Source organism: Oncorhynchus masou, chromosome 11, assembly GCF_036934945.1.
Source record: "Oncorhynchus masou masou isolate Uvic2021 chromosome 11, UVic_Omas_1.1, whole genome shotgun sequence".
Classification (NCBI taxonomy): Eukaryota; Metazoa; Chordata; class Actinopteri; order Salmoniformes; family Salmonidae; genus Oncorhynchus; species Oncorhynchus masou.
Window position 1 is genome coordinate 36,259,613 of NC_088222.1, and position 25,929 is coordinate 36,285,541.

The window sequence follows — 25,929 nt, forward strand, 5'->3', positions numbered from 1 at the left end:
CTGCGAAACCTCGGCGATATGGATTGAATATAACCCCGTGATACCTTATCCATAGCATTTCACACCTGAATCTAGAATTCTGTGAGCAAAGCATAACTTAATATTTTAACAGCATACAACTTGCTTATGATTACTGTAAATCATGGACTCATTCTGACCGGTATGGTTGTATGTCGTTCTCCATGAAAATTGTGCATAAATACCCATTCAAAGTTAATTGAAAGGTCACAGAATAATATCCCTTTGCTGCCGTCGATGAATCAACCCCTGCATTGCTCAAATGTCTCTCGATAGAGCGATACTGAACTGAACCCAGACATCCCCCCACCGTGCGCTCTTTATATAACTTCCAATTTCCATCCCTGCCAGACGGATCAAATCCAGCCAGTCCTGCAGATTTCACAGCTTGCTCTGGCTGTGTGACTTCCTGTCACTATTTTGCACCGGATTGCTTTGATACAATCAAAAGCACTGAATGTAATTGGTGCAATCACCGTACACCAGATGTTGCAGTTAAACGACAATGTGAGGCACAAGGGATGTACAATACATGGCCAAAGGTATGTGGACATCTGCACAGGGGCATTGTCATGCTGAAACAGGAAAGGACCTTCCCCAAACTGTTGCCACGAATTTGGACGCATAGAATTGTCTATAATGTAATTATATCATGCAGCGTTTAGATTTCTCTTCACTGGAACTAAGGGGCATGGAACACTGGAACATTATTCCTCCTCCTCCAAACTTTACAGTTTACAGCACTATGCACTGAGTAAGTAGCGTTCTCCAAACTCAAATTCGTCCGCCGGACTGCCAGATAGTGAAGCATGATTCATCACTCCAGAGAACTGTTCCAGTCCAATGGCGGCGAGCTTTACACCACTCCAGCTAACACTTGATATTGCGCATGGTGATCTTAGGCTTGTGGTGCAGCTGCTCGGCCATGGAAACCCATTTCATGAAGCTCTCGATGAACAGTTCTTGTGCTGACGTTTCTTCCAGAGGCAGCTTGGAACTCGGTGAGTGTGGCAACTGAGGACAGATGATTTTTACACGCTACGCGCTTCAGCACTCGCCGGTCCTATTCTGTGAGCTTGTGTGGCCTACCACTTCACGGTGGAGCGGTTGTTGCGCCTAGACTTTTCCACTTCACAGTAACAGCACTTACAGTTGACCGGGGCAGCTCTAGCAGGATAGAAATTTGACAAACTGACTTGTTGGAAAGGTGGCATCCTATGACGGTGCCATGTTGAAAGTCACTGAGCTTTTCAGTAAGGCCATTCTGCCACCAATGTTTGTCTATGGAGATTGCATGGCGGTGTGCTCGAATTTATACACCAATCAGCAATGGATGTGGCTGAAATAGCTAAATCCACTAATTTGAAGGGGTGTCCACATACTTTTGTATATGTAGTGTATGTAGAGCGAGCCTAAAATCATTCATCGATTGTTGACTTCCTAACTGGGTCCAAATGCAGCAACTGTTCTGAGGTTTCTGTACCTGATTGATAGAGGCAAGGTGCTATCTAAAAATCAATGACTATGTGATGATGATGCAGGTAAATCTTTATTTCACACAGTAACCTACTATTGAAATGAAATCTGAGGGACTAAAATGGAAAAAGACAAGGAATACAGTCTTATCTAAGGAAATCATTCAAGCAATCAGGGGGTAACACTATAAACCTCAATGGGGGAGGGGGGGGGGGAGAAACCCATGCAGATCTACTAGGTAGTGAGCAGACAGGTATATGGTCTGGACACAAACAAGGTTAAAAAGATTCCAATTTGTTCCATCTGTTCTCACTGAATGAAGGGTAGTAAACTTATACATACAAATAGGCCTACTCATATTTTTGTAAGTTCTGTACGGCTCATCAAATAGGAGAACAGGCATCAAAAGAACATGACATCCATAGAACACTAATTTCAAAGCATAAATTAGAACTTTATTTAATTATTACAATATTACAAAAAGAGTAGCACAACTCTCACGCTTTTGCGTCTTATCTGTCGTACAGCCAGAGTGATACGTAAAAGAAAGGCTTATTGGGCCTTCTTCCATTTCACAGCAATAGTAAAAGGAACAAAGAGGAAAAATAAGATTTAAATAACAAGAAAATCAAGTATTATAAATAGTCACAAGTGAAGCTTTGAAACTTTGATTTTTTTTGTTACAACCCAGTAACTACACATAGATTTAAAATATAATTACAAAATATTACTCCATTTCTTGTTTTCATTAAAAAAAAGAATCTAAGGAATTGCTTTTTCTATTAAACAAAAACGGTATAAAAAAAAAAGTTTAACAGAAATTACTGTTCCTCTGTATGTATCCTTGCAATCTTTCAATCATCATTTTTGATTTTCATTATAACCATGCTTGTTTTCAAAGGAAAGTCCAAGGACCAAATACTTAAGGCTTTTTAAGGGCTGTTTGGGAGGGAGGTGAACAGAATGTGGATGTCAGTGTCCACCCACTCTCACATACAGACACACACTAGCACATACAAAACACACGTTTACACTCAACCCACGTCAGCAGGCATCATTCTCACAGACACACACACACTACACTTTAAAGTTAGAGTAGTATAGTAGGTAAGCCAGTGTACAATAAAATAAACAATGCATTTGCTGTTTAACTTTGTTTAACTCCAAGTGATCTTGCAAGTGATCAATTTGGTCTCTTCAAGCACACTTCATATCAGAATCAGTAGCAACTAGACCTAACTTAATCTAATGATAAATAAAACATTTTAAAAAACTCGGGATCAAAACTCTGCTTTTGGTTCATTGTTACTTTCTAATATAATATTAGTAACAATTATATTTCTTCCACTCCAGTAGTAAGGTTTAGTCCTGATAACTAGCCCCCTCCCTTCACTAAACAACTGCCAAACAGAACTTTGCATCTCAACAATTCAAGTAATAGTTTTCGGGTTTACCAAAATTATAGAAAAAAATGTAACCAACATAAAATGGCACATATTTTAAAAGGTGTTTTTCCTTGTCAATTATGTGACTTTGGCCATTTCAGGATTCAGACAGAATGAACAGATTAGATTTTTTTCCCACTCCATTTAAATAAAAATATGTTATTCCACAATCATGTTGCCAACCTCAATTGGCAATGGTGACAAAATGGATTGTAACAGACACCTGAATTCATTGCAGCATTTTGAGCAAGAGAGCATCGGTTGGTTGGCTCCCCCAGTCAGTCCCCACATTAAATTGCTCCCTGCAGGATCTAGATGTCAATACAGTACATATCTATACTCTGTACAAACATCAACCTGATTAGATTAGATACTTCGATGATAGACAGGAATCAACCTTGAACAGTGGGTGACCTGATTCATAAAACAGTCCTATTACACAAATAAATAAATACGTTAAAAGAAAAAGAAGCCTCTTTGTACATGTGCATATGGCAAGTCTCTCCGTCTGTACTTTGTAGTGTCCAGTGACTGACAGTTCCACACTGAACCATTCACTAATTATCTCGTCTCTGTGGTGATTTCAAGAGGAAAATATATATATATGCTTTTAATTTCGATGTCACAACGAGATTCACATGTAAACATAATAAGTGAAAATTAGCCACTAGTCCAATAAAACTCGTCGGAGCGGAGAAATCCCCACTCGACCCTGCAAAAACATCAAGATCCTTATGAGAACGTGTTTTCTTTCCTCCATCAACGATCAGTGCATTTTCATCCAGCGTCTGCAGGAGACATCTTTTATGCTTAAAAGAAAAAAACTCTTAGGACAGATCTGAAGTAAAAATAACTCTGTATCCTCAGATCCAGGCACACTGACAGACAGGTAGGATGGGAAAAAAGGTAGGGAATGACGACAATCACATACATAGGAAACGTTCCCTAGAGGGTGCCTACTGAAAGCACTCATTTACAAAATCAATTGATCACTTGCAAGATTGACTACAAAAAAAGAAAACACTGCTCTTTATTAAATAGATTTGTCCTTTTTTTAATGTCAGTGTTAATTTTTACTTAATTTAATTGTATTTCATGTTTTTCCATTCTTAAGACTAAAAGAAGAAGGTTCTTGGTTTTGATAACGGCTGTATAGACAATGCCGGCCATAGCTTATCTTATCTGTACCCTGGGTGCTGGATCTGAGTGGTTCTGCCGTCCCCTGGGCCAACCTCGGGCCCCACTCTGTTCATTGGTGGCCTATGCATCTTGCCTATCAGCCCAAGATTCTGATCTCGGAAGCAGGGCGTCTGAAAGTCCCCGCCCAAGTAATCTGCTGTTTTCATCAGACTAGTCTGGCTGGAGGAGGAGGAAGAGGAGGTGGAGCCGCCGCCCCCGGACCTGTATTGGCCTCCCCCAGGGGGCCCGCCGCAGTCTAGCGTGGTGGTGCCCCCTGAGGCCCCCCCATGGAACGGCATGGCCAGGTCCTGAGACCCAGAGCTGTCGCTGTTGGGCGTGGGCAGGATGCTGCTGTTCCACACAGCGTGTGGCTGGAAGTAGTGGCCACCATTAGTGTAGTGGGTCAGTGGACCCCCAGGCATGCCGTTGTTGTTGATGGGAGGAGAGGGGGTGGGTTTCTCTATAGGAGGCTTCAGGCTGTATGAATGGCCCCCACACAGCTCCGGGGCGTAGCCCATTCGAGAAGGGTGCTTGCAGGGGTGGCCCCCACCGTCCTGCTGCATGTGCTGTAGATAAGCCAACTGGTGTTGGTTCCAGCGCATCTGCTGCTGCTGTTGGTGATTATGTTGTTGTTGTTGATGCTGCTGCTGTTGTAAATGCCGTTGGTGTTGCTGTTGTAAATGCTGTTGGTGTTGCTGTTGTAAATGCTGTTGGTGCTGCTGTTGTAAATTATGTTGGTGCTGCTGCTGTTTGAGATCATTGTGGTAAACATGCATCCTGTTCATGGCAGCCAAGTTGTTTTGGGGGTTAGCGGGGACAGCAGCCTTGTCTGCGGGACACATGATGCAGTTGGGGTGTGGGGGCAGGCCGGGGGGGCAGGCGTTGGTGTGCGGGTTGCTGTGCATGGACACCCTGGAGCAGGCATTGTTGAAGAGGTTGCGGCTGATGGGGCTGGGGTTGGTAATCTGGCCCTCACACATGGAGGTGGCTCCAGCCCCCTGGGCCCGGGCTTGGCAGAACTGGTTGATCTGGTGCACGATGCTGCTCAGGTCTGGCTGGCGACTCTGGTTCAAGCCAGCAGCCATGGTGAGCGGAATGGTTGAGGTAGAGACTGTAACGTTAGGCGGTGCGTCGGCATCAGGCAGCTTCCGGCCACCCTGCAGTCCAGGAGGTGGCTGCCCCTGCTGCTGAAGGTGCTGTTGCTGCTGCTGTTGGAGCAAGAGGTTGAGACCAGAAGGAGGCTGGGGATGGCCCAGTGCTTGGGGGTGGGACAGTGTCTGGGGCCTGGGCAGCCCCTGTTGCGGGTGCTGCTGTTGGGGCATGCAGGGTGGGTGTCTGAGGCCCTGCTGCTGCTGGGGGTGGGTCTGTTGGAGAGTCTGTGGGTGAGTCTGGCACGCAAGTTGAGGGTTCAGGCTCTGCTGAGACTGGGACCCGCCCTGGCCTTGGGAAGGGGGTTGGTGAAGGTTTAAAGTGCTGGCCGAGACAGCTGCTGTAAAGGGCCCCCGAGGACCAGGGGGGTTCATGATGACCCCAGAGGGGTGCAGGCGCGACCGGCTGCCGTCAAAGTCTTTGAGGATGCCCTTGACGACAGGCACCTTGACGATGGCAAGGAGGCCGGCCTTGGCGTTGGCCTGAGAGGGGGGGTAGGGGCTGTAGCGCTGGCCTGAAGTATCCAACCCGTTGACTGTGCGACGCACGTGGTTCCTCTGGGGGACCTTGACACTGTTGGGGAAGATCTTGATGGTCAGGGGGTTGTTGGCAATCTTCTTAGCATAAGCATCCAATTCCGCAGGGGTTGGATACTGAGCGGATCTCATCCTCTGTGTAGTGTCCCCTGGGGTGACAGAGACAGAAAGATAGAGAGGTGGGTGGAGAGAGGGAGGGAGAGCACAGGGGGGAATGACAAAGGGGGGGAGAGAGAGAAATGTTAACGCAGGTAAAAAGCTAAATGTCAGGTTTCTCGTCAGAGGAGAGATGTGTGGTAATCTGACCGGAGGTTCTAAGGTTCTCTTCTGAGAAGAACGGAACCGGACTGACTTCAACAACATTCTCACATTCCAAATCTCAGCACTTCCCCTAATATCAAAAACAGCACAGTGCTCTCAACTCATATCTCACAAGGACACAATAGAAGCTGAACCCCAAATGGCACCCTATTCTCTTTATAGTGCACTACTTTTGGTCAAAAGTATTGCAGTATATAGGGAATAATGTGACATTTTGGACGCATACAGAGAGTTTGATCTTGACTGGATTCCCCGAAGCAAGCAACACATTCCAATCTCTGTTCCTATTGTGAAGTGCCGTTGTTGAGGTTTACATTCAGCCAGTAATGGGTCATTATAAATTGTAGCTAACAATAAGTGTGTGTGAGATGTGAATCAGAGAGTGACAAGGAAGAAAGGACTTACTTTGCCTGCGACTGATTCCCAGACTAAACAAGGCAGTAAATATGTCGTCCCCACGAATGATGCAGCCCCCCCCCCCCCCCGGGCCAATTGAGATATTGCGAGTGACTAACATATTTCAGTGGATTACTATAGCTCCTGCCTTGGGCCAATCAGTGTAATTTTGTAAATTCTGGATCTCGATGGTAAGACACATCATTCACCCAAGTTTCGAAAAAATCTGGCAGGAGTTGTACGAGATCTTGCATGCGACTAACGTATGAACGAATGGACGGACAAGACAGATCCACAGTCCCCTCCCTGATTTCATTGTGGGAGAAAACAAAGAGGAGTGAGGCAGAAAGGGAGAGGAGGCAGTGTTGGTCCCCTGTGTCTGCCAGGGGGATAGTTCTCCTCTGTGTCAAATAGGGAGGGGTGGGGGTAGGGAGGGAATGAGGGAGCGCAAGAGGCAGAGAGAGAGAGGCAAAGATAGAGGCAGAGAGAGAGAGAGAGGCAAAGAGAGAGAAAGTGCGAGAGAGGTAGAGAAAGAGCGGAGCAGGTCCATGACAGCAGACAGTAATCACACAGCGTCTCTCTGATCTCTGGAACACCCCTGAGCCCTCAGCACTCTGACTGAGACATTTGTTACAGCTACTAAGCACCTCACTGGCTATATTTAACAATGCCCCAGTGTGTCTGAAGATGCTGTAGTTTGAGTGTGTGTATGTTTTTGTTTGGGAGAGTGTAAGACTGATAAGGTGTGTGTTCAGCATGTGCATTCAGGTGCCCGTGAGTATGTTGTGTGTGTGTTCAGCATGTGCATTCAGGTGCCCGTGAGTATGTTGTGTGTGTGTTCAGCATGTGCATTCAGGTGCCCGTGAGTATGTTGTGTGTGTGTTCAGCATGTGCTAAGGTGATGGCGTGTTTCTGTCACTCGGTGAGACTCATTTTCTTTCCAACTGTAAAAGTCAGTTATAATGTAATATGAGAGAGAGGGGCCTGCCTCCAGCCATTGTGATCTGGGTTGAGGAGAGCAGAGGTTCTGTATGCAACCTCACCAAGCCTCCCCTCCTCAGGCTGAGCCCTGGGTCTCAAACCCGGTCACCTTCCCTACCCCAGCCAGCCAGCCTGACCTACATACATACACATGCAGTCACGTCCCAAATGACAACCTATTCCCTACATAGTGCACTACTTGGGGCGGCAGGGTAGCCTAGTGGTTAGAGTGGTGGACTAGTAACCAGAAGGTTGCAAGTTCAAACCCGAGCTAACAAGGTACAAATCTGTCGTTCTGCCCCTGAACAGGCAGTTAACCCACTGTTCCCAGGCCGTCATTGAAAATAAGAATTTGTTCTTAACTGACTTGCCTGGTTAAATAAAGGTAAAATAATAAATAAATAAAACTTTTGACCGGGGCCCAAAGTGCCATTTTGGATACACAACAGATAGTGAGACACAGGCAGTCCCACAGTGATGCCTTTTTAAAACACTGTCTGAACCAAAGTGAACCCTCATCTTTTAACATCCAAACCATACATTCTTATATTTAGTTATTCTATTCAATTACTATATCTAGTACAACATCCTTCTATTAAATACGTGGGTAAAAAAAAAAAAAAAAACTCTTAGAGGGTGGCTAGATCTGTCTTTTACTGGGGACGAAATGTCTAAAATGTCAAGTAATGCTACCGGGTTCCATCGCAGACTCATCTCCTAATGTGGATGTGAATGGGTTTTAGTCTTTCCACAAGCTGTAAGTCTCTCTCCATCTACCTCTCATCTCTTCAGCCTCACAGGCAGCATGCAGTGAGTGGGCTAGGCAGAGTGGCACTAGGCAGAGAGCTGAGCTGTGAAGACTGGCACGGTGGTGTCACAATGCTAAGGGGCTAATTAATCCGCTCTCTTTATTTAAATGCACAGGAAAAAAAGTGTGGCAATGAGATGGGCCCCATTGATGAGGATGGGGGCGTGCTCTCTCTTCTGTCTCCTGTTGTACACGATAAGCTGCTTATTTTTGTTGACGTTGAGGGAGAGGTTATTTTCTGGGCACCTCCCTCTAGTCTCGCTGTGGTCAGTAATCAGGCCTACCACTGTCGTGTCGTCAGCAAACTTGACTTTTGTGTTGGAGTTGTGCGTGGCCACGCAGTAATGGGTGAACAGGGAGCACAGGAGGGGGCTGAGCACACCCCTGGAGGCTCCAGTGTTGAAGATCAGTGTGGTGGAAGTGTTGTTGCCTACCCTCACCACCTGGGGTCAGCCCGTTAGGAAATCTAGGATCTAGTTGCACAGGGAGCATTCCAGACCCAAGGCCCGAGCTTAGTGACGAGAATGGAGCGCACTACGGTGTTAAAATCTGAGTTGTAGTCGATAAACAGCATTTCAGATAGGTATTCCTCTTCCCGGGTGGGATAGGGAGGTGTGCAGTGCAACGGCGGGTGAGCTGTTGAATTGAGACTGTTTGGAATCATCCATGTTTCCAGTTACTTCACTGTGGTTAAATGCGGAGGTTCACGCTTAAAGTTTTGCGTGAATGCTGCCATCTATCCATGGTTTCTGATTAGGGTATGTTCTAATCGTCACTGTAAGAATAACATCCTCTATGCACTTCCTGATGAACCCAGAGACAGTCAGTGTATTCGTCAATGTTATTACCAGAGGGGCCCAGTCCGTGATCAAAATAGTCCTGTAGCATGGATTCCAAAATTAATAATTTTTGCCCGCAAAAATCAAAAAAAAAAAATTGTAACGAAATCCTGGAGGGACTGCCCAATGGAGGAACACATAGGAAAAGTATTTCACAGTCAGTAACACACACAACTGTTTCTACCAAACAATATTTAAACTGTAGGGGGGCCAAATGCTAACTGGCTCATTCATTTCTTCTCAAGACAAGAGTGACTTAACGAATCTCTTACTGTTTAAATTATGTGGACATAGGGAATGTAGTTGTGATCTACTTCAGATCTCCGTATCTTTCCATGTAGCCCCTTCGGTAAAGTAGCTGCGTGTATAGAGTAAAAGTGTTCTGCCTGCTCCATTTGTTGTGCTTCTCTCTACATGCTTCCTTCTCTGTGCTGCGGAGGAATCGGGGGCCATTCCCACTTTCCAAGCTGCTGAGGTTAACGATCGCTCTCCCAACAGCATCAGACTCAGTCTGAGAGCAGGTATCGTGTGTGTGTGTGTTCTCATCTCATCTAAAGTCGCTCTTCAGTCTCTCTCCCCAATAATAAATAAAGCTGCTGCCCTGAGCCCTATACTACGAGTGTAGTTTGAGGAGTTAGCGAGGTAACTTTGGTCAACTCGGAGTTCAAACGGTACCATAGAAGTGGGTCACCTTTCAGCCAGCTACATTTGTATTTCAACGAATCCTTCAGATCTAACCTGCTCCAGGCAGGCTAACTCAGGGCTTATTACATTGAAACGGAATTAAATGTCTGTGCTGTGAGTTGAAGACTAATGAAGTCAGATTCCCTCCCTCTCAAAGATTTAATCAACATAAACGTCATTTGCGGAAGACAACTGATTAAATATTGTATTCATCAAATGTGTTTTTGTGTGCTAAAAAAATAGTAAATGGTCAAATACCTATCACATTGCAGATTTAGAAATGACAAATGCATTTGAAACTTCACGCACAGTTAAACTTTTGTATGACTTAATATAATTATTTTATCGATAGGAATGGGGAAAAAAGGTACTCGTTCATTGATAAACCAAATCAAACTTTTACTTTCAGCCCCTACTGCTTTGATGTGCATTACAGAACACAGCAGCGCAGCAAGCAACAAACATTATTACAGAGTGGACCTTTTTAAAACCAAGCTTGTTCCACTGTACTCTGTCACATGCCTGCCAGAGGAGAGGAGGAGGAACAGAACAACATGGCGGACGTTGGCACTTAGTGAGACTCCCCCTCGCTTGGCACTGTGCTCCTGGGGGTAGGCGGATTACAGTGATTCTGAAATTACAGTCTTGATGAGCCATAGATGGAGAGAGTGTGTTTTATAACACACAAACCTGCTGCAGGAACGAGCTAGAGGGAGATCTCTGTGCCTCAGGGAGAGGGAGAAAAGAGGGGAGATCTAAATCAAGCTGGTCTGTTGGGGTATGCCCTGGGTTGGGTCTGATCAATAATGCACAGAGAACGTAATCTAAAAGCTTTCCCACACTGATCGTTGGATTCAGTCTTTTAAGATAATTAGATGTCACACTATGCGATGTTACCAAATACAATTTTTTGATATCAACCTAGACAGATTGTACGACTTGCTTGTTCTGTAGAGACATTGTGCGATTGGCTTGTGAGGCTATGTAAGCCGACGTAGGCTAAGTCAAGTGCAGCGGTGTATTAGATCTTCGCATGTGCCAGCACCAGCCAGTATGCATCTTAGAAATAGTTTTCATATACAAACTTTATATGTCCGAACTCAGAATTAAATAGGCTTCCCAAAAATAACATGGTTGCTATGGTAAAAAGTTTATTCTGATTGGCGATTGTCCATTTATCAAAATCCCATCAGGTGGCCTGATTTCAGATATGTTATGTAAACAAGATTATTAGGGAAATCATTCGTCTTGCAAAGCATGTAAACGTTTAGATCATACTATTATATTAATCGGACTATTCAAAATCGTATTATTGTGCGTATATTCAGTGTAGGTTGTGTTCCTATTGGTCAGTCACCAGGATTGGCTCGTAACACCAGCCACACTACACGATTAAGGCTACATGTTTTTGCCAGAACTTTGTCAGAGCCTACGGCCACACGTAGTGCTACTTAAAATCAGCAGACCTCGACCCTGTCACAATGAGCGTGCCAAGACACTCCACAATCGTTTACGGCCAAAGAATTTGCACACGACGTGAACATTATGTCTGGACTGCAAAATTGTGGCATAAGATGGCCAACATCATACAGTCGGAGAGATTGGATAGGAGATTTGACAAGCTTTCTACCAGTTCTGAGGGACCAAAAAGAAAGGAGAAAACATGAATGGGTGTCCATTGTTCAAAACAACATGCATCTGTTACTCCTGTTTGGTTGTACATTTTAGGCAATGTAACCACCATGTGATCGTAAACCATAGGAATCTCAGAAAGGAATTCAATAACAGCAAATTCCCGAAAATATTTAGGACTATCGACTGAAGTGTGCGTGAGAGAGATATGTCACCTGGGGTTGGGAGAGAGGGGGTGGGGGTGAGGTGGTATCACACGTTGAGACAGGTGAGACTGTGCGAGAAGGGTGTGTTGCTCACAGATGGGGAGAGGATGTTCACAGCTTTCTGTAAGTATACTTTTTATTTCTCAACTCAATTTTGAGCTCAATAGCAACTATTTTACAAACAAGATATTTGATATGGCTTTAACATACATTAAGTGCGAAATGCACATTGGCCATTACATAGGCCTCATTGGGTGCTAGGCTACAACTGCAAAATGTGTTTGTTTTTTACATGACATGTGCTGTTAAGATTAATACATGGCTACTAGCAGCGGGTATTATCTTTAGAGTTAGTGATATAGCTAATGTGCTTTGAGTTTCCCCAAAAAGTAGCCCCAAATAAATTAGCCTACAATATTAGAGCACAAAGATTTTAGATTGTAGTGGACAAAGATGAAAAGAACATTGACGGGGCCAAATGCAGGGCAACACGCTATTCAGGTAGGATGCAATTTTGGAACTTGAATTTTTTTATTTTTCCGTATTAATAATCATTAGTTTTATTATCATAATTATTATTGTTTTCATTATTATTGTAGGCCTTTTATTCATCTAAACCAGTACTTTAAAATATGGAACATGTGTTTTGTTTCATTCTGTTCAGACATTTGTTTGCTAAATTAAGTTTAATCTGTCTTTAATTGTGTCCCCATATTTACACTGAATAAAAACAAAACAACAATTTCAAAGGTTACTGAGTTACAGTTCATATAAGGAACTCAGTGAATTTGAATAAATTCATTAGGTGCTAGTCTATGGATTTCACCTCATGCAGCACAACACCTCCTTTGCATAGAGTTGATGAGGCTGTTGATTATGGCCTGTGGAATGTTGTCCCGCTCCTCTTCAATGGCTGTGCGAAGTTTCTGGATATTATCGGGAACTGGAACACGCTGTCGTACACGTCGATCCAGAGCATCCCAAACATGCTCAATGGGTGACATATCTAGTGAGTATGCAGGCCATGGAAAAACTGGGACGCAACTTACAGAAATTGTTCAAAACATTGACATCAGCAAACCCGCCCGCCAAACACGACGCCATACACGCTTGTCTGCCATTTGCCCGGCAGTTAAAACCGAGATTCATCTGTGAAGAGCACACTTCTCCAGCATGCCAGAGGCCATCGAAGTGGAGCATTTGCCCACTGAAGTCAGTTACGACGCCAAACTGCAGTCAGGTCAAGATCCTGGTGAGACCGTTTCTGTCATCTTGTACAGAAATGACTCGGTTGTGCAAACCCATAGCTTCCACCGCTGTCTGGGTGGCTGGTCTCAAACGATCCTACAGGTGAAGAAGCCGGATGTGGAGGTCCTGGGCTGGCGTGGTTACACGTGGTCAGCGGTTGTAAGGCCGGTTGGATGTTCTGCCAAATTCTCTAACAACAACATCAGACTCGACTTATGGAAGACAAATTCATATTAAATTATCTGGCAACAGCTCTGGTGGACATTTCTGCAGTCTGCATGCTAATTGCACGCTCCCTCAAAACTTGAGACACCTGTGGCATTGTGTTGTTTGACAAAACTGCACATTGTACAGTGGACTTTTATTGTCCCCAGCACAAGGTAAACCTGTGTAATGATCATGCTAATTTAATCAGCTTCTTGATATGCCACGCCTGTCAGGTGGATGGATTATCTTGGCAAAAGAGAAATGCTCACGAACTGGGATGTAAACAAATTTGTGCATTTTAGAGAAATAAGCTGTTTGTGCATATGGAATATTTCTGAGAATTTATTTCAGCTCATGAAACATGGGACCAACAGTGGTTTCATTTATATTTTTTGTTCAGGATAGCTTATAAGTAGGACTGTTGTAAAATAAAATAAATATCATTAGCCTATTGCTGTCATTTGTTGGGTATGGTAGGCACTAGCCTTTTTTTGTAATTGCTGCAATATAGCCCATTGAAAACATTTGTGACAGTTTAAACCAGTTCGCAATTGGATTTTTTTCTTCTGTTGAGCCATTTTCTTGCACAAAATTAAGTTACAACTACATTGTTGTGTTTGCCACAACATAATATCCTGCTCATATTTTCCCTATAAAACAATGGTTTGACTTACTTCTGATATTACCCTAATAAAGTTGAGAAACTTTTGTTAAGTTTTGGTGTGGTGTGGTTATTAGCCTATTATACTGCAGGCTTATGTTATGAAGGCAGTGAGACTACCATAATTACTCCTATAATCTAACAATGCTTATCTTTATAAAAAATATTTGGATTGAAAATGTACGAATTAGCCTCCTTCCATACACCAATATCTGTATTGCAAGGTGGTATAACGCCGCTGCTACATGTGTACTGCCTTTAAAAGGCCTTGGGTCTTGAAAAGGAATGAATGACGTGTGTGTGTGTGTGTGTGTGTGAGGAAATGAATGACTTGTAAGTGTGAGTGAGTGAGTGAATGATGTGTGAGTGATTGAGTGTGTGTGTGTAGGAGAGTAGAGTAGAGACCCTTACATTTCTGAAGTCCAGTGTTCATCTGCGTGTGGGAAAGAAGCTGGAGGGAGAGGTCACCTGGCCCTGGCAGGCAGGCCAGCATTTCACACAGACACTAATGGAACATGGGACATTCGTTGCTACTCACACTGCAGAGAGAGAGGGAGGAAGAGAGAGGACAGGAGAGAGGTCAGAACTCAGACATAACTGCAGGGACACATATGCTACATAGAGATACTATAGTAATAGTATATAGCAGAGTGCTGGGGGGGGGGGTTCAGTTCAGGGAGGACACAGTTACCTTTCAATTAGAAAGTGTTTCACACCTGGAGCATCAGGCAGAGGTGACATTTGATGTGAATAACAACTTAAATTAAAACATCAAACAGCCAAGGTAAAACGTGGGGCAGACTCTTCCCCTAGGCCTTGGGAGGTTTAAAATTACTGTAACTATGTCCCAGAGTCAACCCCGCCCCACCCCTTCAAAAGCAAGTGAAATCGCAAAAAGAGTCACCACCCTTCTACAACACACCATTTGCATATATTTTTTTTAGTTGTAAAAAAAGCAAACTTCTCCTTTAATGACAGATATGAACTCCACTCACAATGAACCCACTCCAGAGAGCAATAGTAGGAACATGACAGCAAGTAACACATCAATACTACGATCTAGGGCTGGGCGGTATACCGTACTTTACTATACACACACACCGGTATTTATGCACGGACCGGGTTTTTAACTTTACCTTCAATAACGGTATTTGAATGTTTGGTTTGTTAAATGTGATATACCGTGTGTAACGTCCATTTTTATAGGTTACTCCGCTACTGTAGTCATCCATCTCTGCTCTCTCTCCATGCCTCTTTCCACAGAACTAGTCCCACCCTGTCACTCAAGGACCGCATTTGTTGGTTGCTTGACCACAAGCCACGTTCGTTCAGTCTGCATGGTCAATGCAGCACATGTAACATTGATCTTAATATAAATCCACAAGCGCTCTATAATTACAATATTAGTTTGTGTTTCTTACATCTGCAAACAGCTAGTTTGTATTTTCTTAGCAAGTTAAGCTAAATAGTGTTAGCCACTAATGCTAATCGCTAGTTAGCTGGCTAACTAATAAAAGTACTGAGTCAGAGCAAACGTAGCTAGCTAATACATTTACATTTACGTCATTTAGCAGACGCTCTTATCCAGAGCGACTTACAAATTGGTGAATTCACCTTCTGACATCCAGTGGAACAGCCACTTTACAATAGTTAATACAACTTGATACCAGTACTGGTGGAGGCTTAAATAAGCATGTTGTTTGTGCAACAGTATCTTCTAAATCAAAAGAGGAATAGGCGAAGCATGAATATTTTGGTTATATGAAAAATATTTAATGTAGCCAAAGATTATAGGGTCCCCTAGGAAACACTGAACATCACTTTGGTGCCTACCCTATCACAAAACTCTTCCATGGTATTTTCATTCGTTATGTCAAACACTGCATTTAAAGTGCCCACTATTATTTATATTCTATCTATATAATTATAATAAACATTATATTTCCACGATTCCAAAAGTTAATCCAAGTGTTTTGATCTAAATCGCAATATTTGGTTAAAAATAAGGTCTAGTATTTTTGCCCATATGGTGGCAGTGTGGAAATGATCTGAAATGAGTGCAGGAAATACAGAAATTGATGGAAATGCAATAAATTATTTTAGGTTGAAGTTGAATTGAACAGTATAAAACAATCCCAATGAAGAAAGACCCATTGAAATAATTTAGAATGTGTTTCCACTCTAGGGTCACACACTACTCAAAGAAAATGTAGAACTTTTATTAATCAAAAACATAAAATACCATCATAAATTTGAAAAATACCATGATAAGCTATTTTGGCCATATCGCCCAGCGCTACTACAGTCCGCAACAGGAGTACATTTAGGGGATATCAAACACTGGAGTAGAGAGACCGTATAAAATTAAATAAATAACAAGGTACTTTAATAATGAGAGGCTGTATGTGTGTGAGAGCTTGCCACCCAGTAACATCAGCAGAGAGAACAGATTTAATTGCAGACTGCTTCACTTAGTTACAGTATTAAAAACACCACAGATGCTTGTACTGAAGAACAGTCAGGGAGCAAATTAAGTCGACAGAGTGTGTTGCCCCGTGCCCTTCTCCTTTGCTGCTGTGTGGCATCAGAACAAACACCGGAGCACAGACAAACACACACACCGCGTTGTTATGAGGAAGGAAATTACCCACAAAACAACCTTGGCATGGCCGTCTGCCGCAGGGTGCCGGCTTAAAAGTGTCTGTCCCCTGTAGAAGGAGAGAGAGGGTGAGATGAACTCCCTTTAAAAACACAGGAGCTGAAAAAGGTCAGGATGACAGCTCATTTAAATCCTCCCTGGGAGGGGAAACAAAACACACCTTAATGAAGCTGGCAGTTACACACACACACACACACACACACACACACACACAGAGGTGGAAGGGAGGTTAGGGCTGGGGGAGGCTTGACGGGGGTAATGGGCGGTAGAGGGAGTGCACTTTCTTCACACCACCAGACAAATCATGGGTTTGCTGCTGTTCCATTCTATGTGGCAAGGGGTGATGCTGCATCATCCTCCCTGACACCCCCCTCCCCCTCCTCCCTCAGTCCTGCACACTCTTCTTCCTGATTTACAGCCTGACCAGTGGCCAACCATATGGCAGCAATCCCTGCCCTTGATTCAACGTGTCACCACGCATTAACTTTAATTGGCCTGATAGGTTGGTTTTTCCTCCCTGTAAGGATTTGAGGAATAGAAGATTTCAGCACCGGTCTTACAGCTGCAAGGAAAATCCTCCCCCCCCCTCTCTTTCCATTCTTTCATCTTAGTGCCAATATTTTTCTGCAAGGATGACAATCTTTTCAAGAACACAAAAGGCATTGGGGTGGAGGTAGTCAACCTCACATCAACTGCAGACGTGTGGTTGCAGCTGTTTCAAGAAGAATATAGATAGACGAGGATGGGAGGGTTCAGTCAAAACAAGATCTCAATTTATTGGTTTGTTGCATACACACCCAGAAGAATGCATCAACACACACACACACACACACACACACACACACACACACACACACACACACACACACACACACACACACACACACACACACACACACACCAGGGCTTGACATTAACCTTTTTAGCCACTTGTTCAGACAAGTAGGACAGATTTTTTTGCAAAAAACCATGGGCCAAAAACGTGACTTTACATTTTGCAGTATGATGCAAGGAACCACTTCACAAAATAAAATGCATGTTAAATCACTGGTATTGACAATGGAAGGCTGCTGGTCTCTGATCCCATATATTATATATGCTACAGTTATGGCTTTGAGCAAGGCACTTAACAAAACGAAGAAGTGGATCGTGGACTTCAGGAGACAGCAGAGGGAGCATCCACATCGATGGGGCCGCAGTGGAGAAGAATCTGTAGGTGTGTCCAAACTATCTATATATGCACACACACCCACACAGTACCAATCAAAACCATGTAGTAACCAAAAAAGTATTAAACAAATTATATTTTAGATTCTTCAAAGTAGCTACCCTTTGGCTTGATGACAGCTTTGCACACTTTTGGGATTCTCTCAACCACCTTCATGAGCTAGTCACCTGGAATGCATTTCAATTAACAGGTGTGCCTTGTTTAAAGTTCTTTTTTGGAATTTCTTTCCTTCTTAATGCATTTGAGCCAGTCAGTTACCTTGTTGAGCCAACGCCTACCTTGTTGTAGGGGTGGAAAAAAGAGAAACATGAAGGTTAGTCAATCCCGAAAATTTCAAGAACTTTGAAAGTTTCTTCAAGTGAAATCATAAAAACCATCAAGCACTATGATGAAACTGGCTCTCATGAGGACGAGGACCACATCAGGAAAGGAAGACCCAGAGTTACCTCTGCTGCAGAGTATATGTTCATTTGAGTTAACTGCACCTCAGATTGCGGCCCAAATAAATGCGTCACAGAGTTCAAGTAACAGACACATCTGTTCAGAGGAGACTGCATGAATTAGACCTTCATGGTCTAATTGCTGAAAAGAAACCAATACTAAAAGGACACTAATAATAAGAAGAGACTTGCTTGGGCCAAGAAACACAAGCAATGGACATTAGACTGGTGAAAATCTGTTCTTTGGTCTGAGGAGTCCAAATTTGAGAATTTTGGTTCGAACCGCCGTGTCTTTGTGAGAAGCAGAGTAGGTGAACAGATGATCTCCACATGTGTGGTTCCCACCGTGATGCATGGAGGAGGAGGTGTGATGGTGTGGGGGTGCTTTGCTGGTGACACTGTCAGTGATGTTTAGAATTCAAGGCACACTTAACCAGCTTGGCTACCACAGTATTCTGCAGCGATACGCCATCCCACCTGGTTTGCGCTTAATGAGACTTATTTGTTTTTCAACCAGACAATAACCCAACACACCTCCAGGCTGTGTAAGGGCTAATTGACAGAGGAGAGTGATGGAGTGCTGCATCAGATGACCTGGCCTTCACAATCACCCGATCTCAACCCAATTAAGATGGTTTGGGATGAGTTGGACCGCAGAGTGAAGGAAAAGCAGCCAACAAGTGCTCAGCATATGTGGGAACTCCTTCATGAATGTTGGAAAAGCATTCCAAGTGAAGCTGGTTGAAAGAATGCCAAGTGTGTGCAAAGCTATCATCAAGGCAAAGGGTGGCTACTTTGAAGAATCTAAAATATGCGTTATTTCATAGTTTGACGTCGTCCATATTATTCTACAATGTAGAAAATAGTAAAAATAAAGAAAAACCCTTGAATGAGTGGACACACCTAAACTTTTGACTGGTACTGTATGTGAGAACACATAGTCAGATGGAGAGAGAGCAGCTGGAGTAGCAGTGTTCTCTGGGGTGATCCATGTCTCCATCATCGCCAAAAAGTCAAGGGACTGAAGGGTAGCATAGGCTGAAATGAACTCTGCGTTCTTGACCGCAGATCGGCATTTCCAAACGCTGCCGGAGACCAGGAATTCTTAAGGATAAAATATTTTCTGTGGAGCTCCTTGTCATTTAGGATATTCTAAGAATATCTTTGAGAGGGGGGAACATTGTCAGAAGTACTGAATAGAGGAGAATACCAGCGGTGTCAGAATTACACCCAATTCTGAGCACTTGAGACAGTTTTACAACTTGAGTGTGCAGCATTGGTTTCATCAACTGTGCACCCATATCAACTGCATGGTCAGCCATTTGTGGTTATAGACGAGTGCTGGTGGAACGTTTTTTTTAGTACATCGGAATGACAATTACATTAATACATGCAACTAGCTAAATATTTAACTAGTGAGGTAGCCAATTTAAAGCATTGTGTCGTTTTGCTGGTTATCTAGTTAGTTTGCTGTAGGCTTGGGCGACATACTATTATACCGTATACCGGGATATTTGGATATAGCCATGGGATGTTTTACAACACCATTGAAACTATTTTATGTTCTTTTTCATGAATTTGAATATTTGTAGCTACTTTTAAATAAATACCTGCAGTGAACTTGTGCAATACGCTAGACGATAAAGATTGTGTTCTTCATTCTACGTCACATAATTTGTCATTATGAAGTTTACTGGTTGTCCCCAGGTACTTGTTTGTAAGCACACAATGACAAGAGACTGGAGCCTTTAGTAGCTAGTTAGCCATGTAGCTCAGTGGTTACGGTCACTTGGTAACAGCAGAGAATCCCCCCTGGAACAAGAGTCTTTCTCTCTAATATTTGTTTTCTGCATGCAGCACACTGAGTATTTTGTTACTTGCATAACTTTAAGAGTCTGTCCTGCAAATACTGTAATGTAATGTAAATACTTTCGGTCAGAGACACAAAATGTTTGCAATGTGCTCATTAGCATTTAGTTAGCATTCTCTATTGGATTTTACATGCATCTGTTTGTTTTGCTAACCTTCGGATTACAGAGGATCAGTGAGGTTTGAAAAAGGTGCCCCTTGTGTTCAGTGCCGATATTACTGAATATCCCGACATGGTAATCTGGATAACACCCAAGTGCACTGGCACACGCAGGGGATGCATAACACCATGCCCTTTTCAGGATTTTCATGACTATCAATTAGCTATAACTGGGCAAATAACTCACTCACTAGCAATGAATATCAACCACAGTAGGCTGACTTTGATCAAGAAAATGCAGGCCTCCAGTAATTCTACTCCGAAGCGCTCTGCAGAGATTGGTAGGACAGTGCACAACACATGGCAACTGGAGGACACTTTGAGCCCATTTTGATTGGAGTAGCCTAGTTGTTTGACATTGTGATTTTTGTGGGAATTTATTTTACTTGTCCATTCAGACAACTTAAATCTATAATCTGCTTGTCCAATTGTTTTTTCGGGGGGGGGGGACTTCCTTTGCACACAAACACACCTCCCCCACAGCGCCCCTGAATGTCAGAAAACTGGGGAGCGCAGAAGCAAAGGTCAGTCTATGGTAATGCTCCAGCTGACACCCTGCTCTATAGTGGTAGAGAGACTACAGCAAGAGATGATGAAACCAGACAGACAGACAGACAGAAAGACAGACAGGGCATTGGTCTCCTACCCAGTGACTCGGCCACATCAACTTGAAATACATATATCAGACAGAAAAAAAACACAGGGTCTTTCAACAACACAAACAATCAGAAAGTGCAGTAAGACCGTTGTTGACAGTCAGGCTCTCTCTAGCACAGCTTTTAGTTAATCGATGCTGCAGCTTCATAAGATCAGGGCTCCTCCTCACCACACCCCTGTTCCCCGTGTGTGTGGGCGTGGACTCTGCTACACCAACGGATTCCTAATTGCCCACATGGTATAACCCAGGTGGGTTAGATTGATATATGGACTTTACTCTGCAGTGACCCAGGCAGGCACCAGTATCCAGCTGGATTACAAGCCTTACTAGCTGCAACTGACTGTGTCAACATCCCTACATAGCTAACCTTGCAGAACATACTGCAAACCATATTGAATACCATTTTATGCACAGTGTACATAATAAGCCTGCAAAAGTGACTTTATTGTGGGAATTACAATGCCGTTAGCTATCTTACTGGCTAAGACAGTACTATCCGTTGCCCATTTCAAAACTACTGTAATGTTTAACACAGCTGGACTTTGCTCGCTGAATGAACACAAAATGTGGAAGTGAGATTTTGACTGGACTATACAAGCTTATTCGATGCTAGCTATCTAATGTGTCAATGTGGACATCATTCATTTAGATCTGATGCCCCGGACAATGTGAAAATCACTGTGATATTGACTACAACTGAATGAGCTGGAAAACATATGCAAGTGGATGTTTGACCAGACTATACAGCTTGTTAATAAATGATTGTTAGTATTTTATTGTTTTTCCCCTTTCAAAATTGGTAGTTTTAGCTTTTACTTTATTCACTTCTTGATCAGGATCTAGATCAAAAAGCCATGAATAAAGCAGGTGCTCTACCATTCCTATGATGTTTTCATCTCTCAATCTTGTGCTAGGTACTCAAACACCTAATATGTTCTAAAAGCATTTTCATAACATCACTTTCGACAACGTTACATAACATCGACATGCGTTAGAGACCCATGACACGATGACGCAGCAAGTGACTCTTCAGTCTCCACCACAACAACTCATACATCTATAATAGTTGTCTATTTGAGTGAGCCTCTTTTTATAAGAGTTTAGTGATGAGACAATGCTGTACTTGAAAACTGATGCATGCAAGGTCACAAGCACAACTTCAAGGCATTTAGAGACGCCATGACATGTCATGTCAAATTGCTCCAATAATTTGACGCGACACAAGCCTATATCTTTCCTCCATTTCTCAGGGGCGTTAGAAAGACAGGCAGAACAACTCACCCATCTAAAAAAACAGTGTGAGAGGCGAGGGCCATTTAGAAAATTACACCAGCCAGCTATAATTGCATTAGTCAATATCTCCCCACGTCAGGGCAATCTGCATTGGTTAAAAATTCAGGCGGAAGTGTTAGGAAATGGATCATAGGGATAATTGCAGAGAAAAACAAACCAACGCTTTCGGGGCAGGAAGAGACCGGGGTTCAGCTGTAGTGTAGCCTATGTAAGGGGAAAACTAGTGCATTTAAGTATGTGTGTATGAAAACTAAGAGTGCAGCATCAAAATAAGTAGCGTTAGAAAAGATGGTTCCGAAAAATGCCTCCTTGCTATAAAAAGGTGAGAAAACCCTGTTTGGTTGGTTGTGAGTATTAACCATTAGTCCTTAGCAGTCTTTCCCAAATGAAGGTGAAAGCAATTAAGAGAGCTAAGCCTCTGTGTTGTGATAATGACTGAGGGAGAAGGAGAGGAGAAAGCAGAACAGGCTGTGTGCTGCTGTTATTTAATTGCGTGTTTACCCTGAGGTCATAGGGTCAGTAATAGAGCCAAGGAAAAAGCTTGTTGGGAGAAATTCATTGTATCCTAGAGTGTGCGTGCATACTCCCAGGGACATAGAATGAAATTACTTTTCTTTCGCGAGCGAGGAGAGCTGAATGCCGGGGTAAAAGAAAGAGAAAGGGGAACAGAAAGAAAATAGCTTTTTATCCTTGAATTCCGAACCGGAGCATTCTAAATGAAAAAAGCCCTCGCCTGCTCTTGTGCGTACTGTTCACATCAGTGTGGCCTTCATTAGCCCATCTGGGATGTACAAACAGCAGAGGCGGAACAGGATTTGCTGAAACAGTGCTGTTGCTAGCCCGGGGCCAACAGGCATGTAAGCGGTCGCCGTTCTGTTCCACTGTGTGTGTATACACATGGCGTGTACATGTGGTATGTGTGTGGATACATGACGTGTGAGTGTAGTATATGTGTGTATACATGGCGTGTGCATACATGGCGTGTGTGCGCGTGTTCGACATTCTCACACAAGAGATCCTGATGACTGTAGCAGATTCTGAGGTGTGTAGTCCAAGGCTGGGCTGGCTGACATTTTTATTTTTCAACCATAGAGATGCCAGCCCTCATCAACACAGACTGCTTTTTACAACAAAAAATAATGTGTGTGTAATACTGTGTACAGTGTATGTTTAAAATGAGTGAGGGAGGGGAGAGACACAGAGAATGGAAAAAGGAGAAACGGAGACAGTCAGTATGGCAAGCAACAGAAAAGTTCAGAAATCAAACAAAGAAATTGCTGCTGTGGTGATGAGGGAGAGAGAAGGGAGACTAGAGCAACTCAGAGCTGGTTTAGACAATAAGAGCCTCTTCACACTTAGACTTTTCGTAAAAATACCGTCAGCTACACATATTATTAAAATGTAAACCTGCATACTTGCTACATCTTGACCACTACCTCCGGAGTTGAAGCGCGACACTCGCCCGAAAGTTGGCCCCTTTGAAGCAGGGCTGTGTAAACAGAACTGCCTCGTTGAGCCAACACTCCTACAGTATAAATGGTAATAGCAGAGCAATGTTTTTGTAACAGCTAAAATGCATAGACATTTTCCTAATATTTGATACTTGTTTTACCTGAAATTGCAGTAACAGCCTGTTACAATATGAGAGACACACACACAGTGGCAAGAAAGAGTATGTGAACCCTTTGGAATTACCTGGATTTCTGCATAAATTGGTAATTCAATTTGATCTGATCTTCATCTAGGTCAAAACAATAGACACACAGTGTGCTTAAACTTATAACACACAGATTGTATTTTTCTTGTCTATATTGAATACATAATTTAAACATTCACAGTGTAGGTTGGAAAAAGTATGTGAACCCCAAGGCTAATGACTTCTCCAAAAGCTAATTGGAGTCAGGAGTCAGCTAACCTGAAGTCCAATCACAGAGACAATATTGAAGATGTTGGTTAGAGCTGCCGTACCCAATAAAAAAAAATAATAATAATTGAGTTTGCTATTCACAAGAAGCATTGCCTGATGTCAACCATGCCTCGAACAAAAGAGATCTTAGAAGACCTAAGATTAAGAATGGTTGACTTGCATAAAGCTGTTAAGGGTCACAAAAGGATCTCTAAAAGCCTTGATGTTCATCATTCCACGGATAGACAAATTGTCTATAAATGGAAAGTTCAGCACTGTTGCTACTCTCCCTAGGAGTGGTCGTCCTGCAAAGATGACTGCAAGATCACAGCGCAGAATGCTCAATGCGGTTAAGAAGAATCCTAGTGTCAGCTGAAGACTTACAGAAGTCTCGGAAACATGCTAACATCTCTGTTGACGAGTCTACGATACGTAAAACACTAAACAAGAATGGTGTTCATGGGAGGACACCATGGAAGAAGCCACTGCTGTCAAAAAAAAAACATTTCTGCATGCCTGAAGTTTGCAAAAGTGCACCTGGATGTTCCACAGTGCTACTGGCAAAATATTCTGTGGACAGATGAAACTACAGTTGAGTTGGGATCCTGTGTGGCTCAGTCGGTAGAGCATGGCGCTTGCAACGCCAAGCGTCGTGGGTTCGATTCCCGCTGGGACCACCCATATGTAAAAGTAGTGGCCCCAGCCGACTTGTAAGTCGCTTTGGACAAAAGCGTCTGCTAAATGGGATATATTATATTATTATTTAGTTGTTTAGAAGGAACACACAACACTGTGTGCAGAAAAAAATATCACAGCACACCAACATCAAAACCTCATCCCAATTGTAAGGTATGGTGGAGGGAGCATCATGGTTTGGGGCTGCTTTGCTGCCTCAGGGCCTGGACAGCTTGCCATCATTGACGTAAAACTGAATTCCCAAATTTATCAAGACATTTTACAGGAGAATGTTAGGCTATCTGTCCGCCAATTGAAGCTCAATAGACGTTGGGTGATGTAACAGGACGACCCAAAACAAAGGCTTCAACAGAAGACAATATGCCTTCTGAAATGGTCCAGTCCGAGTCCTGACCTCAACACGATTGAGATGCTGTGGCATGACCTCAAGAGTAGTTCACCCCTGACATCCCAAGAATATTGCTGAACTGAAACAGTTATGTAAAGAGGAATGGTAAAAAAATCCTCCAGACCGTTGTGCAGGTCTTATCCGCAACTACAGAAAACGTTTTGTTGAGGTTATCGCTGCCAAAGGAGGGTCAACCAGTTATTAAATCCAAGGGTTCACATACTTTTTCCACCCTGCACTGTGAATGTTCACACAATGTGTTCAATAGAAACATGAAAACTTAGAATTGTGTGTGTGTTATTAGTTTAAGCAGACTGTCTATTGTTGTGACCTAGATGAATATCAGATCAAATTTTATGACCAATTAATGCAGAAATCCAGGTATTTCCAGAGGGTTCACACACTTTTTCTTGCCACCACCCATCCACACACGTTCAAAAGTTTGGGGTCACTTACAAATGTCCTTGTTTTTGAAAGAAAAACTCATTTTTTTTGCACAGTAAAATAACATCAAATTGATCAGAAATTCAGTGTAGACATTGTTAATGTTGTAAATGACTATTGTAGCTGGAAACAGCTGATTTTTAATGTAATATCTACATAGGCATACAGATGCCCATTATCAGCAACCATCACTCCCGTGTTTCAATGGCACATTGTGTTAGCCAATCCAAATTGATCATTTTAAAAGGCTAATTGATCATTAGAAAACCATTCTGCACTTATGTTAGCACAGCTGAAAACTGTTGTACTGATTAAAGAAGCAATAAAACTGGCCTTCTTTAGACTACTTGAGTATCTGGAGCATCAGCATTTGTGGGTTCGATTACAGGCTCAAAATGGCCA

The 25,929-nt window shown here is 43.0% G+C and overlaps 1 protein-coding gene across 27 annotated transcripts in view; it reads right to left on the reverse strand.

Annotated features, from left to right (window-relative positions):
• Positions 1-1,927: 1,927 nt before the first annotated feature.
• Positions 1,928-25,929, reverse strand: part of LOC135548610 (protein FAM222B-like) — a 75,426-nt gene continuing 51,424 nt past the window's right edge. For 14 of the 27 annotated variants that reach the window (XM_064978402.1, XM_064978380.1, XM_064978389.1 and 11 more), the window contains 2 exons: positions 14,198-14,325; positions 1,928-5,952 (listed from right to left, as the gene is read on the reverse strand). In XM_064978402.1, coding sequence (XP_064834474.1) covers positions 4,118-5,952; positions 14,198-14,279 — 1,917 coding nt within the window. In that variant the 5' untranslated portion in view covers positions 14,280-14,325 and the 3' untranslated portion in view covers positions 1,928-4,117. Of the gene's footprint in view, positions 5,953-14,197; positions 14,326-16,433; positions 16,495-25,929 lie in introns of all 27 variants that reach the window. The other 13 variants (XM_064978387.1, XM_064978392.1, XM_064978401.1 and 10 more) reach the window with 4 other exon arrangements.